The following is a 19,829-nucleotide window of genomic DNA, read 5'->3' as shown; positions in this document are numbered from 1 at the left end:
GCGTACACACAATCAACACAAAACAATCAATAAGTGTTTACGGTATTCCCTTCGATTATATTATTACTCATTTGCGAATTTCCAAAGTAGGAAGCGTAAATGTAAAATTTTTTTCTCAAGGGTCACATCTACAATGTGTAATCAACCACTTGAATCTCACCATTGTAATTATCAAAATATTAATCTCTCAGTGCGTGTATATATAAAAGAATATTGCGAACCATTTCACAATTACGACTTCGATAGCGCGCGTGAGACTAAAAATTGTCTCAAATTAATTGTATCTCCACACAAGTGTGGAATCACCTAAAAAATAAAAGTCTGTGTGTTAGTTGAATTTATATTTAACAAAATGGCTTTAAATTTTATTTTAAAGACTTTATTGGTGACAGTTTGTGTATTGGGTGTATCATCGGAATTTAGCGCCAATGATACTAAAATGATCAGTGAAATAATGAATAAGTTAAACGATTTCCCTCAAACATTCCTACGTGGATTAAAAGATTTGAATGCTTCACCGGATTGTATAAAGGCCATGAAACTTTATGAGGGTGCAGTTGCAAGTGGAGAAGAATGGGCTTGGAAAAGTAAGTATTTTTATTGTTTTTATTTTGTTTTTAACACTTCATGAGATGTTGTTTTATTAATTCTATTAATTTTTGCACAGTGTTGGATGCAATGTCCAAGCTACAATCTGGTATTCTGGCTGGGAATATGTATAATTTGGGCGCTTACGACGAATGCCAATCGATTCGAGATGTTGTGATCTATGCACCGAATCGAGACATCAGTGTTGGCGAATCCAGGATGGTAATTAACGGAAAGTACTGCTTAGGTGCTGGTCAACTGATTCCTGGCGTAAGTAGTTTAAATATTTAAAATTCAAAACTTAAAATTTAACAGTTTAAAACTAATCGAATTATTTTTTTCTTAATCATATCAAATTTTAAAATTTATATTAAATTAATAATCTGATGTTTTTGCGCCAAAAATTCTAAATATTTATATATAAATATTTACCTATTTGCTTGTCGATGTTATTGACGGTGACAAAAAGCACTGAACAAACTGAATGTGGTGATATCGCTCGATATCGTGTTTGTTTATTAAATTCCTATTTTGCGGGATGTATTTAATTAGGATATAAAGATGTGATGCATTCATAACAAGATTGGATTATCCAGAATTCAAACTTTTGCGAATTCAATATTAAAACTGGAAATTTGAGGCATGCACTAAATTAAATTAATACTTCTATATTTATCTATTCGTAGATTTCTATTGGATGGGCGATGTGCAGCCCAGATGCATGTTCAGCGGATGATTTAAACATATTGATGGCGTCGGCAGAACTGCCAATTTATTTTTCTGAAATTAATTGTCACGATCCAAGTTTGGATCCGGAAATTACCGGCGGAGATATAGCTGTTATGTAAGAAAATATTTTTTTATTGTTTTCATTGTTTTTCATTGTTTCAAGTGAAAATTAAGCTCAGAATTATTAGAATCTAAGATTTCACATTGTATTTTTTTATAATAGCTGCCATAATTTAACGTTTCAACTGTGTTTTCTTCTAGAGTATGTTTTGGAATAATTTTGGGATTAATGGTTGTATCATCAATCTACGACGTGTATCTCAGATATTTCAATAAAAGTAAGATTATTATATATTCATTTTTTTTAAATTTGCTTATATACATATATTTATTTTAAAGAAACAATTCACCCTATACTACTGGCGTTTTCTGCTGTGACCAACGGGGAGAAACTCTTTGCAACCACAGAACCAGGTACAATCACTGGCCAGCTGGAATGTCTCTCCGGTATCCGTTCAATAAGTATGATGTGGGTTCTCATTGGTCATGTCTTCAACATTAGCACGATGGTCGGAGTAGCAAATACGTTGAACTTCGGAAGCGTAAGTTAAACTCACTTTTACCATTATCTACTGAAACATTAAATTTTAATTATTTTTTTTTTTAGTTTATCACTGATGGTTGGACAATGTACATCCGCGGCGCTACAGTCTCCGTAGATTCCTTTTTTCTAATGGGTGGTATAGTAATGATCTATGTTTATTTGAAATCAACGAAAGACAAACAAACTTTCAATGTTTTCTTATACTATTTGCATCGTTACCTTCGGTAAGTTGTCGCAGACAACTCATAATAAATAATAAATCGCAGTCAATTGAACATAATCTCATCTACATTTATATCACGTGAATGCTTTTATTGGATAGCTTTTAATTTAATTAAGCAAGCATGATAAGGAGATGATTAATTGGAATGCAATTGTGTCACTGGATCATCGTACAATATGACACCCAATCACTTGAGACGTGAAAATCCAAATTCATGGCATTTTATTATCATGAGTACTTCGGCAATATTTACATGCATCAAGGATCATCCATGATCATCCTATGTTTTATTTACTAAAGTTTTAATTTCTTTTGTAGTTTAACTCCTGCTATGGCCGCTGTTCTAGTGGTACACATTACAATTCTTAAACATTTTGGATCTGGACCTTACTGGCCTATGATCGGTGGTGCTTACGAGTTCTGTGAGAAATATTGGTGGAGTACACTGCTATACATTCAAAACTACGTGAATCCCGAAGAAAACGTAAGTTTCAATTGTTTTTTGGAATTTATCATTACTTCAATGTTTAAATATATTTATATCTTCTAGTGTATTGGACAAAGTTGGTATCTGCAAGTAGACATGCAACTGTTTCTTCTTTCACCACTTATCCTGTTTCCAATCAAACGTTGGCCAAGATTGACACTTGCTGCAATTGTCGTAGCTGCATTGGCGTCCATTTCTACCGGTTTTGCAGTTGCGTGGGTCCATAAACTGACTGATATTAATTCAATGTAAGTTCAGTAAATTTAAACATCAAATGAATCAACACTGATTTTTATTGTTTTATTAATAGAAATCTAGAGAATCCAAACGCATCGCTCGATTATATGAAAATGTACTACACCGCTACATATACTCGTGCTGCCCCTTGGTTAATTGGCATCATAGTTGGTTACTTCATTTATAAAATCAAAGTTGTACAAAAAGGAGAATTTAAGATGAGTAGAGTAAGTTGATGTTACACATACTGAAACTAACATATATTTTTTTATTTATATTTTTATTTTATTTAATGTTTTATAATTTCAATTGCAGCTGTTAAACTTATGCTTATGGGCCGGATCATTGGCAGTTTTGGCTACATGCGTTTTCGTAGACAAATTGCAAGACGAATATGATCGTCTTGATATGTCATCTTACATTGCTTTCCTTCGTCCGGCATGGTCTATTGCACTATCTTGGTTAATATTCGCGTGTGTAAATGGATACGGTGGTAAGTAAATACGCAATATATTTATTTCATAACTAGCTTTAACCTGCGGCTTCGCTTGCGAATATCTAAAATAATGAAGTTGCTTCCGTACGCGTCTGTAGTCACTGAAGAACTAACAATGAAGTAGAATGGCGGGAAGTTTAAAATGGCTGAATGTATAGTCTATGGAAGTATAGTGTACAGTCTCCATAGTGTAGTCAATTGGATTTGATGTTGACGTAGCTGTCGGTAATACAGTGTGATAATACAATGTGATGGTACAATAGTACTTAGGTTTGAGCTTCATTTCTGGAATTGCTAGATGGCGTTAAAGTAGTCAAATAGCCAGATGCAGAGGTATTATTGGCTAAACAATTTCTTTATTTTATTTTAAAAATATATGTTTTTATATTAAATATAAAGTAGCCTATAACCATTCGGGGACCACTAAGAATATGTGTACAAATTATCATGATGATCGGTTAAGTAGTTTTTGCGTGAAAGTTTAACAAACATCAGGACTTTCGAATTTATAATATTAGTAGGGATTTATGTACACACTTTGAAACGCTTTGTATATTATGTTATTTTTTAGGTCCTATAAATGCGTTTTTATCATCGAGGGTATTCCAAGTATTGGCACGTCTTACCTATTCGATGTACCTAATACATTTCACTGTCCTTATGGCTTTGGTTATGTCAATCAAACAGCCACTACTGTTCTCAAACGCACAAATTGTAAGTACCGCCATTTATTGTCAAATAGCTTTAATTTACTAATCACAATTTAATTTGTTCTAGATGTATGAATTCTGGTCCATTTTTGCTCTAGTATTTGCAATCAGCGTTGTATGGACTTTGGCGTTTGAATCTCCGGTTATAATCATTGAAAAATTAATTTTTGGTGGTGGCAGTTCAAAAAAACCAGTAGGCGACAAGGCAACAAGCAAACCCATTGATGTGACTGAAAATATAAATAGTCATATTGGTAGCCCATCAAATTTAGAAAATAGGAATGTGGAAAGTGGTTTACATCATCGTTTGGGTGGAACAGTGAATAATCCAAATGGCGTTGTTAACGCTGGCTATGTTGAAGAGAAACCAAAACAAAGTGACATGTCAATAATTTTTTCATAATATTATTAGAGAATGAACAACTCTGTAAATATTAATTTTAACATAATACTTTGAGACTGCTAGAAATGTAATAATTATAATTTAATAATATTTTTTATAATAATTTAATAATAAAACCTAATTAAATAATAAAGCATATATGAACTAATTAATTAAACATAATTTCTTGATATGAGTATGAGTTTTTATCAGTTTGATTTGTTGCATATCATCATTATTAAAAATATATATTTGGGGGTGAAAATAGAAAAAGGCTTGTAGTTTCAGTACCTAATAAACCTATTGACATGAATACAAATAACGATGCAATACAAAATACTAAAATCCAAAGTTGTGAAACTGCATCATAATTCAAACGCAACAGAAAATAAATAATATAGTGTCGTTAATTATGGTTCAGTTCAAAGAATACAATACCAAATGCCATTTCTGCAATATCGTAGTTTTTATTTATCATTTAATAGCAATTTTATGTTTATATAATTTGGAATTATAGCAAAATACATAATAATTCATATATAGATATGAGTTTATTTGTTTGTGACGCTTTCACGCACAAACAATTCAAACCAATTTTTATTAATTTGAATATACTAATGTTATGCACCAAGCAGGCGACTTTTTTGTTGCAAAAATGTAATTTGCAGCATGCAGCAAGTTGATGCGGCGCTAGGAGACAGTGCGCGAGACACATGCGTTAAAAACGTTGTTTACACCGAATCGCAGATAACAGCAATGTATACAAACCTATTCTCGTGCCCACGTTTGTCGATAAATGTGTGGCATCGGTGAGTGGGAGTTATAATTGATGCAAAGACACAATGTTTAAATATCACGAATTAAGTTTATTATCTGATGTTGAGATTTACCAAGTCTTGAAGAAGTGTTGCTTAAGAAGGATAGTTAAGAAGTCTCGAAGAAGTGTAGAGTAAGAAGTAATGTCAAGAAGTGTAAAGTGTTGTGAAGAACTGATCTTCCTACACCCTTGTCACTCACCAGCAACCCTTCAAGTTGATGGGTGGTGACAAGAAATTTGGAAGTAGGAAGAAAGCGATAGATTTGATTGGTAGAAGAAAGTGTGTGACATTGAAGAGAGGGAAAGTTGACCGTCGGATTTTGGGAATCCGAGCCGGACCATCTGCTACTGACCGCACGCTAGATACAGCGTGCCAAACCGTCCGACTCTGGGATTAGGTTTTTCAAGGGTAGTATATGATAAGGTAATAAAAGACATTAGGAATTTTGGGAATTTTGGATGAAGAATTACGGTATGCAATATAGATGAAGAAAGTTATAAAGTTTTGAAATATAGAAGTAATCGTTGGGTAAAGATCCCCACAAATGTACAAATAAGCCGTATAACTCGATTTTATGATTTTTAGTGCATCATAGTGCCATCTATGAATGCCACAGGTACTAATTCCAAAATTTAGACTATTATAATCAAAAATTAATGTTTCGATGTGTTTCCACTTTTGTATGGAGCACATATTATCAAGAGTGTATTATAATGATTAAAAACTTCAATGTAAAAGAGATAAAAAGGAACGAACCGCCGAGTCTTAATCTACGGACTATTTTCTATAAGGTAATATAGTTTAAGTGAAAATCAGAGAAATGAAATTTTTAAGAAAAAATGTGCAAATGGAAGTCAGCTATACAATCATCCACATATGGTGCCCTGAACCCAAGTCACTTCTACCGCTACCCTTATACGGTGCTCCGAACATGAATCACTTCTATCGCTTCCTTTGTACGGTGCTCTGAACACGAGTTACTTCTGCGACTGCCCTTGTACGGTGCCTTGAACACGAGTCACTTCTATCGGCACCCTGCTATGGTAAATCAAATGCGACTCACCTAGACAATTGCGATTAATTGCAATATAACTAAATTAACAAGGAAAAATCAACGTTCTTGACATATTGGAGTCAATAAATGATAATAGTGCATATTTTTTAAACTAAAAGCGATATCGACCAACGGATTGAAAATTATGAAAGATTGGAAAACTCTGCATTAGATAGGAATTTAAAATAATTTAATCTCATGGGATAAAAGGACCAAAAACAAGACAAAATGTGCAATTTTTCTTTTTTTGTTTTTGCCCTTTTCTCTAATTGCGAATATCCCGTAATTGTGTTCGACCGTGCCGCTCGTCTAATTTGTGTCACAGGTAGGCAGAGTCGTTGAGAGCCTGCGCGGGAAAAATTGTATTAAAGCACTTTAAGGTAGCAGCGAGACCACTTATCAATGATAACATTCCAAATTTACTGCGTTGTAGTGAATCCGGTATTCCCAAATAAATAATACTACCTATTTTTTACACAACATGACCTCGCATAATAGACATTGCTTTGGATACAATAGTTAAAATCATAACACATAACGACGAAGGGAGGGTGCTTGATACTTTTTTTTGACGATTTTCAAAAATTCATATCTTTTAAACTAAAAGAGATAGATACCAACAAATTGCTGACTATGAAAAATTGGAAAATTCCCTATCAGATGAAAATATAAAATAATTATATTTCCTACAGAAAAAGGTCGAAAAACGCGACTAAAAGTGCTAAAAAGGGACATTTTGCAATTTTTGCCCATTTTATTCAATCGCGAATATCTCGTAAACTAAAAGAGATAAATAAGATCTGATCGCAGCGTCTTAATCTACGGACCAATCTCTATCAGATAGGATAGTTAAAAGGGAAATCTGAGAGATAAAATTTTAAGTTTTAAGAAAAAATTGCCAAGGGGGGGTGCTTGATTCTTTTTTTCGACGATTTTCAAAAATTCATATCTATTAAACTAAAAGAGATAGCTACCAACGAATTGTTGATTATGAAAGATTGGAAAATTCCTTATCAGATAAAAATATAAAATAATTATATTTCCTACTGAAAAGGTCGAAAACGCGACTAGAAGTGCTAAAAGTGACATTTTGCAATTTTGCCCATTTTATTCAATCGCGAATATCTCGTAAACTAAAAGAGATAAATAAGATCTGATCGCAGCGTCTTAATCTACGGACCAATCTCTATCAGATAGGATAGGTAAAAGGGAAATCTGAGAGATAAAATTTTAAGTCTTAAGAAAAAATTGCCAAGGGGGGGTGCTTGATACTTTTTTTCGACGATTTTCAAAAATTCATATCTTTTAAACTAAAAGAGATAGCTACCAACGAATTGTTGATTATGAAAGATTGGAAAATTCCTTATCAGATAAAAATATAAAATAATTATATTTCCTACAGTTAAAGGTCGAAAAACGCGACTAAAAGTGCTAAAAAGTGACATTTTGCAATTTTTGCCCATTTTATTCAATCGCGATTATCTCGTAAACTAAAAGAGATAAATAAGATCTGATCGCAGCGTCTTAATCTACGGACCAATCTCTATCAGATAAGATAGTTAAAAGGGAAATCTGAGAGATAAAATTTTAAGTCTTAAGAAAAAATTGCCAGGGGGGGTGCTTGATACTTTTTTTCGACGATTTTCAAAAATTCATATCTTTTAAACTAAAAGAGATAGCTACCAACGAATTGTTGATTATGAAAGATTGGAAAATTCCCTATCAGATAAAATATAAAATAATTATATTTCCTACAGAACAAGGTCGAAAAACGCGACTAAAAGTGCTAAAAAGTGATATTTTGCAATTTTTGCCCATTTTACTCAATCGCGAATATCTCGTAAATTAAAAAAGATAAATAGGCACAAATTGCAGAGACTATTCTGCGACCTATTCTCTATAAGATAATATAGTTAAAGGGGAAATCAGAGAAATGAAATTTTAATTTTTAAGAAAAATTGGGCGAATTGGAGTCAGCTATACAATCATCCATATACGGTGCCCTGAACACGAATCACTTCTATCGCTGCCCTTGTACGGTGCCCTGAACACGAGTCACTTCTGCCACTGCCCTTGTACGGTGCCTTGAACACGAGTCACTTCTACCGCTACCCTCATGCGGTGCCCTGCTATGGTAAATCGAATGCGACTCAACTTGACAATTACGATGAATTGCAATATAACTAAATAAACAACGAAAAATCAACGTTCCTGACATATTGGAGTCAATAAACGATAATAGTGCATATTTTTTAAACTAAAAGCGATAGCGACCAACGGATTGAAAATTATGAAAGATTGGAAAATTCTGCATTAGATAGGAATTTAAAATAATTCAATCTCATGGGATAAAAGGACCAAAAACGTGATTAAATGTGCAATTTTTCTTTTTTCGTCGTCTAATTTGTGTCACAGGTAGGCTGAGTCCTCGAGAGCCTGCGCGGGAAAATCCGCGAACTCCGGCAGTCGACAATTTTTTTGCCATATTTTTGTGTTGGCGATTTAAGAGCGATCAGCCGGACCCCGGGGAATTTACTCCAGTTGACCCCCTGTCTCATCGGCCCAGCATACATATATGCTTGATATTGTCAACAAATCGTAAAAACAAAAAGCATAAAAATATATTTAATAATAAAATGCAATCGGAGGTGTCGTTTATTGACGAGAGTTGTTTCTTTTGGTTACATTCCATTGTATTAAAGCACTTTAAGGTAGCAGCGAGACCACTTATCAATGATAACATTCCAAATTTACTGCGTTGTAGTGAATCCGGTATTCCCAAATAAATAATAGTACCTATTTTTTACACAACATGACCTCGCATAATAGACATTGCTTTGGATACAATGATTTTAACATAACCCAAACCTAAGATAAAAATATAAAAATATTTTCAGACATTACAATACAAAATATTACAACATATTGACACACTTAATAAAAACCTATAAAAAAATTATGCAATGTTACATTATTGTTTAAGAGGTACTTCAGAATCTAAACTCTTTACCTACTTCAAATATTATTGCGATGATTTCAAGAATAAATATCCCGCTAATGCTATTTATAGCTATTTATATGCTAAGTACAATTTTCAGTTTTGCCTTATCAGCGTACGCACAATCAACACAAAATAATCAATAAGTGTTTATGGTATTCCCTTCGATTATTATTACTCATTTACGAATTTCCAAAGTAGGAAGCATAAATGTAAAATTTTTTTCTCAAAGATCACATCTACAATGTGTAATCAACCACTTCACTTGAATCTCACCATTGTAATTATCAAAATAATAATCTCTCAGTGCGTGTATATATAAAAGATTATTGCGAACCTTTTCACCCTAAAAACCCCAAAAATTGTCTCAAATTAATTGTATCTTCACACAAGTGTGGAATCAACTAAAAAATAAAAGTCCGTGTGTTAGTTAAATTTATATTTAACAAAATGGCTTTAAATTATATTTTAAAGACATTATTAGTGACAGTTTGTGTATTGGGTGTATCATCGGAATTTAGCGCCAATGATACTAAAATGATCAGTGAAATAATGAATAAGTTAAACGATTTTCCTCAAACATTCCTACTTGGATTTAAAGATTTGAATGCTTCACCGGATTGTATAAAAGCCATGAAACTTTATGAGGGTGCAGTTGCAAGTGGAGAAGAATGGGCTTGGAAAAGTAAGTATTTTTATTGTTTTTATTTTGTTTTTAACACTTCATGAGATGTTTTTTATTAATTCTATTAATTTTTGCACAGTGTTTGATGCAATGTCCAAGCTACAATCTGGTATTCTGGCTGGGAATATGTATAATTTGGGCGCTTACGACGAATGTCAATCGGTTCGAGATATTGTGATCTATTCACCGAATCGAGACATCAGTGATGGCGAATCCAGGATCGTAATTAACGGAAAGTACTGCTTAGGTGCGGGTCAACTGCTGCCTGGCGTAAGTAGTTTAAATATTTAAAATTCAAAAATTAAAATTTAACAGTTTAAAACTAATCGAATTATTTTTTCTTAATCATATCAAATTTTAAAATTTATATTAATTTAATAATCTGATGTTTTTTTTGGCCAAAAATTTTATCTATTTCGATATAAATATTTACCTATTTGTCCGTAGTTGTTATTGACGGTGACAAAAAGCACTAAACAAACTAAATGAGGTGACATCGCTCGATATCGCGTTTGTTTATTAAATTCCAATCGGGCGGGATGTATTTAATTACGATATAATGATGTGATGCATTCATAACAAGATTGGATTATCCAGAATTCGAACTTTTGCGAATTCAATATTAAAACTGGAAATTTGAAGCATGCACTAAATTAAATTAATACTTCTATATTTATTTATTCGTAGATTTCGATAGGATGGGCGATGTGCAGCCCAGATGCATGTTCATCGGATGATCTAAACATAATGATGGCGTTGGCACAACTGCCAATTGAATTCTCTGAAGTTTATTGTCACGATCCAAGCATGGATCCGGAAATTACCGGTGGAGATATAGCTGTTATGTAAGTGAATACTCTTTATCAACAGAAAAAAACAAATTCTAAATTTATTGAAATCGAATAGTTGAAATGGTCATTTTTTTAAATATTAATGCTTCATCTGTGATCTCTTCTAGAGTATGTTTTGGAATAATTTTGGGAATAATGGTAGTATCATCAATCTATGACGTTTATCTCAGATATTTCGAGAAAAGTACGATTATTCGCAACTATACTCAATTATTTAAAATTTAGTAATATATTTACATTTATTTTATAGAAACAATTCACCCCATACTACTGGCGTTTTCTGTTGTGACCAACGGTGAGAAACTCTTTGCAAGCACAGAACCTGGTACAAACACAGGCCAACTGGAATGTATCTCTGGTATTCGTTCAATAAGTATGATGTGGGTTCTCATTGGTCATGTCTTCATCAGTAGCCCGATGGTGGCAGTAGCAAATGTGTTGAACATCGTAAACGTAAGTTTTGCCCATTTTTCTATAATCTACTAATGAATAAATTTACTTAAACATTAAATTTTAATTATTTTTTATTTTAGTTTTTCACTGATGGTTGGACAATGTACATCCGCGGGGCTACAGTCTCCGTAGATTCATTTTTTCTAATGGGTGGTATTGTGATGATCTATGTCTATTTGAAATCAACAAAAGATAAACAAACTTTCAATGTTTTCTTCTACTATTTGCATCGTTATCTTCGGTAAGTTGTCGCCGACAATTTAATATAATTTCATACACATTTATATTAAGAGTATGCTCATCTCATTTTATTATCATGAGTACTTCGGCAGTATTTACACGCATCAAGGATCATAAATGATTCCGCATTTGTTCTTTCGAAAAAAAAAGTTGTATTATTTACTAAAGTTTTAATTTCTTTTGTAGTTTAACTCCAGCTATGGCCGCTGTTATTGTTGTACACGTCACAATTCTTAAACATTTTGGATCTGGACCTTACTGGCCTAAGAACGGTGGTGCTAACGAGGCCTGTAAGAAATATTGGTGGAGTATGTTGTTATACATTCATAACTACGTGAATCCCGAAGAATGGGTAATTTTTGTTTCTTTAATTTTTTTTTGTAGTTCGAGTACAGTACTTCAATCATTAAACATTTATATTTTCTAGTGTATTGGACAAAGTTGGTATTTGCAAGTGGATATGCAACTGTTTCTTCTTTCGCCACTTATCCTGTTTCCAATCAAACGTTGGCCAAGAATTACACTTGCTGCAATTGTTGTAGCTGCATTGGCGTCCATTTCTACTAGTTTTGCAGTGGCGTGGGTCCATAAACTGACTGATATGAATTCAATGTAAGTTCAGTCAATTAAAACATCAAATGAATCAAAACTGATTTTTATATTTTTATTAATAGAAATCTAGATAATCCAAACGCATTGACTGACTATATGACAATCTATTACACCGCTACTTATACTCGTGCGGCCCCTTGGTTAATTGGCATCATAGTTGGTTACTACATTTATAAAATCAAAGTTGTACAAAAAGGAGAATTTAAAATGAGTAGAGTAAGTTGATGTTACTAATACTAAAACTAACATATTAAAAAAAATTATTTAATGTTTTATAATTTCAATTTCAGTTGTTAAACATATGCCTATGGGCCGGATCATTGGCTGTTATGGCTACATGCGTTTTTGTAGATAAAATGCAAGATGAATATGATCGTCTTGCAATGTCATCCTACATCGCTTTCGTTCGTCCTGCATGGTCTATTGCGCTTTCTTGGTTAATATTTGCTTGTGTAACTGGATACGGTGGTAAGTAAATACCCAATATATAATTTATATACCTTGAAACACTTTGTATAATATGCAATTTTTAAGGTCCTGTAAATGCGTTTTTATCATCGAGGGTATTCCAAGTATTGGCACGTCTTACCTATTCGATGTATCTAACCCATTCCTTAGTCCTTCTAGTTTTGTATATGTCAATCAAACAGCCACTACTGTTCTCAAACGCACACGCTGTAAGTACCGCCATTTATTGTCAAATAGGATTAATTTACTAATCACGATTTTATTGGTTATAGATGTATGAGTTCTGGTCCATCTTTGCTCTAGTATTTGCAATCAGCGTTGTATGGACTTTGGTGTTTGAATCTCCGGTTATAATCATTGAAAAACTAATTTTTGGTCGTGGCGGTTCTAAAAGACCAGTAAGCGACAAACCAACAAGCAAAGCCATTGATGTGACTGAAAATATAAATAGTCATATTGGTAGCCCATCAAATATAGAAAATAGGAATGTGGAAAGTGGTTTACACCATCGTTTGAGTGGAACATTGAATAATCCACATGGCGTTGTTAACGCTGGCTATGTTGAAGAGAAACCAAAACAAAGTGACATGTCTATAATTTTTTCTTAATATTATTAGAGAATGAACAACACTGTAAATATTAATTTTAATATAATACTTTGAGACTGCTAGAAATGTAGAAATTATAATTTAATAATATTTTTTTATAATAATTAAATAATAAAACCTAAATGGATAATAAAGCATATATGAACTAATTAATTAAAGATAATTTCTTGATGTGAGTATTTATCAGTTTGTATTTTTGCATATCATCATCATTAAAAATATATATTTGGGGGTGAAAATAGAAAAAGGCTTGTAGTATCAGTACCTTATAAACCAAAGTTGTGAAACTGATTTGCATCATAATTCGAACGCAGCAGAAAATAAATAATATTGTGTCGTTAATTATGGTTCAGTTCAAAGAATACAATACCAAATGCTATTTTTGCAATATCGTAGTTTTAATTTATCATTTCATAGCAATTTAATGTTTATATAATTTGGAATTATAGCAAAATACATATAAAATAAAATAATTCATATATAAATATGAATTTATTTGTTTGTGACGCCTTCACGCCCAAACAATTCAACCAATTTTTATTAATTGGAATATACTAATGTTATGCACCAAGCAGGCGACCTATTTGTTGCAAAAATGTATTTCGCAGCATGCAGCAAGTTGATGCGGCGCTAGGAGACGGCGCGTGGGACACATGCGTTAAAATCGTTGTTTACCCCGAATCGCAGATAACAGCAATGTATACAAAACTATTCTCGTGCCCACGATTGTCAATAAATGTACAAATAAGCCGTATAACTCGATTTTATGATTTTCAGTGCATGCTAGTGCCATCTATGAATGCCACAGATACTAGTTCCAAAATTTAGACTCTTATAATCAAAAATTAATGTTATTATCACATATTATCAAGAGTGTATTATAATGACTAAAAACCTCAATGTAATAGAGATAAAAAGGAACGAATCGCCGAATCTTAATCTACGGACTATTCTCTATAAGATAAGATAGTTAAAACGGAAATCTGAGAGATAAAATTTTAATTCTTAAGAACAAATGGGCAAATGGGATTCAGCTATACAATCATCCACATACGGTGCCCTGAACACGAGTCACTTCTACCGCTGCGCTCATACGGTGCCCTGAACACGAATCACTTTTACCGCTGCCCTTGTACGGTGCCCTGGACACGAGTCACTTCTTCCACTGCTTTTGTACGGTGCCCTGAACACGAGTCACTTCTACCGCTACCTTCATACGGTGCCCAGAACATGATGTATTTTTATCGGCACCCTGCTACGGTAAATCGAATGCGACTCAACTACACAATTGCGATTAATTGCAATATAACTGAATAAACAAGGCAAAGCCGTCGAGCAGTCAACAATTTTTTTGCTAATATTTTTGTGTTGGCGATTTAAGAGCGATCAGCCGGACCCCGAGGAATTTACCCCAGTTGAGCCCCGTCTCATCGAGCCTGCATATTAATATGCTTGATATTGTCAACAAATCGTAAAAACTAAAAGCATAAAAATATATTTAATATTAAAATGCAATCGGAGGTGTCATTTAATGACGTGAGTTGTTTCTTTTGGTAACAATCCATAGTATTCAAGCAATTTAAGATAGCAGCGAGACAAGTTATCAATGATAACATTCCAAATTTACTGCGTTGTAGTGAATCAGGTATTCCCAAATAAATAATACTACCTATTTATTATACAACATGACATCGCAAAATAGACAATGTTTAGATACAATGATTTTACAATGACTAATGAATAAATAAATCAGATAAAAAAATATTTTCAAACATTAAGATACAAAATATTACAACACATCGACATACTTAACAATAATCCAAATATTTAATTATCTATTGCTTTTTATTGAAAAAATTAAAAAATTGAAATAATCTGATATATTTGCAAACTTTTAAAAAATTGCGAATTTGAAAAAAGAAAAATTACAATATTAAAAAAAAATTGTCTTTGTCTTATCAGCGTGCACGCTATCAATATAAACCAATTAATAAGTGTTTATAGTGATTGTATTAGTCATTCGCATACATCCATAAATACGACACATTTTTCTCTCAAGGGTCCACCTTCTCCGATCCACTCGAAATCAACAATGATTAATCAACCACTCGACACCCGCTGCTGTAATTTTCAAAATATAAATCGTCCAGTGCGTATATATACGAGAGATTATCGCAAACCCTTACACAATTACGGCTTCGATTGCGCGCAAGATTCATTGAAGTGCGGAGACTAAAAACGGTTTCACATTAATAGGATCACAACACAAGTGTGCACATCAGTGCGTTAGTTGAAAATATATTTAACAAAATGGCTTCAACTTTTGTTTTAAAGACATTATTAGTGACAGTTTGTGTATTGGGTGTATCATCAGAACTTAGTGTCAATGATACTAAAATGATCAGTGAAATTATAAATAAGTTAAACAATTTTCCTCACACATTCCTACAAGGATTTAAAGATGCTAATGTTTCACCGGATTGTTTAAAGGCAATTGAAGTTTATGGGAATGGAATTAGCAATACAGAAGAATGGGCTTGGAAAAGTAAGTGAATTCAAAGTTTTATATTTATAACACTTCATGAGATGAGTTTTATTGGAAGTCACCGTATGATTTAATTTAACTCACATTATACGAGGAATTTAATTAATTCAATTGTCATCTAATTGTATTTAACTTGCACAGTGTTGGATGCCATGGCAAAATTGCAATCTGGTATTATGGATGGCAACCTGTTCAATTTAGGAGCTTATGATGAATGTCAATCGATACGTGACGTTGTGGTCTACTCAGAGAATCAAGACCCCAATGATGCAGAGTCCATGACAGTAATTAACGGAAAGTACTGTTTAGGAATGGGGCAGTTCTCGGACCAGGTAACTAGATTATCCCGAATTTAAACTTATACGTATTCAATATTAAAAATGAAAATTTGACGCATTTTCTAAATTAAATTAATAGTTGTTTATTTATTAATTTGAAGCTTTCAATAACATGGTCGATGTGCGGCCCAGACGCATGTTCAGCGGATGATTTAAATAAAGTGATGGCGTTGGCAAAACTACCAATTGGTTTTAAAGAAGCTTATTGTCACGATCCAAGTATGGATCCGGAAATTACCGGTGGAGATATAGCTTTTATGTAAGAAAATATTTCTATTTATGAAAAATAAAAACGAATTTCAAAAGAATTGAAATCAAACAGTTGAAATTGCGTTTTTTAAATAATAGCTGACATGATTTAATACTTCTGTGTTTTCTTCTAGTGTATGTTCTGGCATAATCTTAGGAATAATGGTTATATCTTCAGTATACGACGTATATCTCAGATATTTTGACAAAAGTAAGATTATTAGCAACTTTTCTAAAATTTTTAAAATTTACTTATATACTTATATTTATTTTATAGAAACAATTCACCCATTACTTCTGGCGTTTTCTGTGGTGACCAACGGTGAGAAACTCTTTGCAACCACAGAACCTGGTACAAACACTGGTCAACTAGAATGTCTTTCCGGTATCCGTTCGTTCAGTATGATGTGGGTTCTCATTGGTCACCAGTTTAGTAATATGACGATGGTAGCAGTAACAGATATGTTCAACATTTTAAGCGTAAATATCTTTATTATTATCCAGTGAAGAATAACGTTACTTAAAGTATAATTTTTGCTCTAAAGTTTTTTACTGATAATTGGACAATGTACATCCGCGGGGCCACGGTTGCCGTAGATTCCTTTTTTCTAATGGGAGGTATTGTGATGATCTACGTCTACTTGAAATCAACGAAAGACAAACAAACTTTCAATATATTCTTCTACTATTTGCATCGTTATCTTCGGTAAGTGATCGCAAACAACTTATAATCAGAAATAAATCACAGTCTATTGAGCATAATCCTATCGACATTTATATCACGTGAATGCTCTTATTAAGTAGCTTGTACTTTAATTAAGCAATTATGATAAGGATATTATTAATCGAAAAATAATTGTACCTCGGGATTATCGCACAATATGACACACAATCACTTGAAACTTAAAAAAGCTCGTACTCAAGTGCTTTTATTGTCATAAGCAATTTAATCATATTTACCTTTCACTTTCAAGGTTCATCCATGACTTCACAAATTTATCTTTAAAAAAATGTATTTTTTCTTATGTTATAACTGTGATTTTCTATTTCTTTTGTAGTTTAACTCCAGCTTTGGCCGCTGTTCTTGTTGTACACGTCACAGTACTTAAACACTTTGGTTCAGGCCCTTACTGGTTTATAATGAACGGCTACGCTTATGATTCCTGTAAGAAGTATTGGTATAGTGTCTTGTTGTACATTCAAAACTATGTGAATCCTACTGAAACGGTAAATTTTGTTGAAATGTTGTGTGGATATTATGTGATGTAATTATAATACTGTCTTTTCCTTTTTAGTGTATTGCCCAAAGTTGGTATTTGCAAGTCGACACACAACTGTTTCTTCTCTCACCTCTTGTCCTATTTCCAATCAAACGTTGGCCAAGATTTACTCTTGCAGCAGTTGTAGTAGCTGCATTGGCGTCAATTTCTACGGGTTTTGCAGTGTCGTGGGTCCATAAACTGGTTGATATTAATTCAATGTGTGTTTAATTATTTTAAACATCAAATAAATCAATACTAATTCTTTTTTATTAACAGAACTCTGGATAATGCTGACACTGGTGATTTTATGAAAATGTACTACAGCGCCACATATACTCGTGCTTCCCCTTGGCTAATTGGCATCATAGTTGGTTACTACATTTATAAAATCAAAATTGTACAAAAAGGAGAATTTAAAATGAGCAGGGTAAGTTGATCCACTGAAACTTGTTTATTTATTCCAATTATCTAATTAATATTTTAATACTTTAAGATGCTAAATATATTCATGTGGATTGGTTCACTGAGTGTTTTGGCTACATGCGTTTATGTAGACAAAAGTCAGGATGAATATGATCGTCTTGCAATGTCTTCCTACATAGCCTTCGTTCGTCCAGCATGGGCTATTGCGCTTTCTTGGGTAATATTCGCTTGTGTAACTGGATACGGTGGTAAGTATTCATCCAATATATTATTTATGTACCTTGAAACACTTTGTATATTTTTTAATTTTTAAGGTCCTGTAAATGCGTTTTTATCGGCGAGGGTATTTCAAGTATTGGCACGTCTTACCTACACGATGTACTTAACACATTTCACTGTACTTCTTGTTTTGGTTACGTCAATCAAACAGCCACGTGTTTTCTCCAATGCACAAGCAGTAAGTAACGCCATCTATTCACCAATAGTTCTTATGTACTTATACCGATTTAATTGGTTCTAGATGTATGAGTTTTGGGCCATCTTTGCTCTTGTATTTGCAATCAGCGTTGTATGGACATTGGCATTTGAATCTCCGATTATGATCATTGAAAAACATATGTTTGGTGGTGGTAGTTCAAAAAAACCAGTAGGCGACAAGGCAACAAGTAAACCCATTGGGGTGACTGAAAATATAAATATTGGTACCCCATCAAATAATGAAAATAGTAATGTTGAAAGTGGTTTACATCATCGTTTGAGTGGAAGAGCAAGTAATCAAAATGGCATTGACAACGCTGGCTATATTACGGAAAAACCAAACTAAAGTGACTTGTCAATAATTTTTGTCATAATATTATAAGAAAATGAACATTATTGTAAATATTAATTTAAATATTGTGAGACTGAAATAATAATAATGGTGATAATTGAATAATAAATATTTGAAAAATGAAAATAATGTAACACATTAATAGTGTAAAAACTCAATTATTAATATAGATTCATAGCAGTATAAATTGTACCTGACATTTGTTATTTATGATTATATACGGTTAGTTGTCATCAGGGTGATTCGGTGGAATAAATTACATTTAATCAACTTACACCTACGCTTAATTATTTATAAAAGTACAAATTTCTGCCATTTTTATACTTTTATACCATAATTAACTAAACCATATGAAAAATTATAATTCTTACATAGTTTTAAAAGTTTGTATTGGAAATTTTATTTATTTTAATAGAAATAAATGTGAGTCATTTTACTTTCAGAATATCGGGTTTCCTAAGTGTATTTGCAGATTTTTAAATCAATGATACTATAAAGTATAATAAAGTTATAAAAAGTTAGCCTGGCTTTCTTCAAACTTTGTTGCGAATATTAAACAAATTGATGTAAAAATTCAGAAAGTTTTTCTATGCAGAGCAAATGAATTGAAGGTTTTGTCAGTTTGCCATTGCATGATATGATTTCCGCGAAAACTCATCTCACTGACAGAATTTACTTCGTATAATTAAATTTAACTGATATAATGGCAGGAATTCAATTGTTTTAATTACCTAATTAACATGTTTGTTTTACATACTGTTTGATGCTATGTCAAAATGGCAATCTAGAATTCTATCCGTCAATTGGTACAACCTAGGAGCCACAATGAATCATAAATAATTAACTGATTCTAAACAATAGAATTTGACCCATTAATGGATGTAGGTAGTTTAGAAATTAGAAAATTATTAGAAATTAGAAAAGTTAATTCTATTATTAT

General features: G+C 32.6%; 3 protein-coding genes across 3 annotated transcripts; all 3 read left to right on the top strand.

The window, feature by feature from the left end:
* The first annotated feature begins 243 nt into the window (after positions 1–243).
* On the top strand, positions 244–4,625 carry LOC135789335 (nose resistant to fluoxetine protein 6-like). The gene is made up of 12 exons (XM_065299124.1): positions 244–587; positions 668–858; positions 1,275–1,432; positions 1,579–1,655; positions 1,717–1,919; positions 1,985–2,145; positions 2,463–2,628; positions 2,695–2,879; positions 2,942–3,095; positions 3,184–3,361; positions 3,936–4,078; positions 4,142–4,625. Exons 1-12 carry the CDS (start codon positions 353–355, stop codon positions 4,475–4,477), a joined length of 2,187 nt encoding a protein of 728 aa, XP_065155196.1. The 5' UTR covers positions 244–352; the 3' UTR covers positions 4,478–4,625.
* Positions 4,626–9,689: 5,064 nt separating this feature from the next.
* Positions 9,690–13,309, top strand: LOC135789336 (O-acyltransferase like protein-like). The gene is made up of 12 exons (XM_065299126.1): positions 9,690–10,011; positions 10,091–10,281; positions 10,699–10,856; positions 10,970–11,046; positions 11,113–11,315; positions 11,396–11,556; positions 11,742–11,907; positions 11,983–12,167; positions 12,230–12,383; positions 12,458–12,635; positions 12,702–12,844; positions 12,908–13,309. The coding sequence occupies exons 1-12, from the start codon at positions 9,777–9,779 to the stop codon at positions 13,241–13,243; spliced, it is 2,187 nt and encodes a 728-aa protein (XP_065155198.1). The 5' UTR covers positions 9,690–9,776; the 3' UTR covers positions 13,244–13,309.
* A 2,096-nt stretch (positions 13,310–15,405) lies between these two features.
* Positions 15,406–19,018, top strand: LOC135804000 (nose resistant to fluoxetine protein 6-like). Its single transcript, XM_065317752.1, has 12 exons — positions 15,406–15,788; positions 15,930–16,120; positions 16,228–16,385; positions 16,510–16,586; positions 16,653–16,855; positions 16,921–17,081; positions 17,434–17,602; positions 17,671–17,855; positions 17,914–18,064; positions 18,131–18,308; positions 18,375–18,517; positions 18,581–19,018. The coding sequence occupies exons 1-12, from the start codon at positions 15,554–15,556 to the stop codon at positions 18,881–18,883; spliced, it is 2,154 nt and encodes a 717-aa protein (XP_065173824.1). The 5' UTR covers positions 15,406–15,553; the 3' UTR covers positions 18,884–19,018.
* The last annotated feature ends 811 nt before the right edge of the window (positions 19,019–19,829 follow it).

This window comes from Atheta coriaria, unplaced genomic scaffold (genome assembly GCF_025399875.1).
Source record: "Atheta coriaria isolate IRGN ID8LTWV9N9 unplaced genomic scaffold, Caltech_Dcor_3.1 hic_scaffold_3_pilon, whole genome shotgun sequence".
Taxonomy (NCBI): Eukaryota; Metazoa; Arthropoda; class Insecta; order Coleoptera; family Staphylinidae; genus Dalotia; species Dalotia coriaria.
Note: the sequence above shows the minus strand (reverse complement) of the source record. Positions and strands in the feature narration are given on the sequence as shown.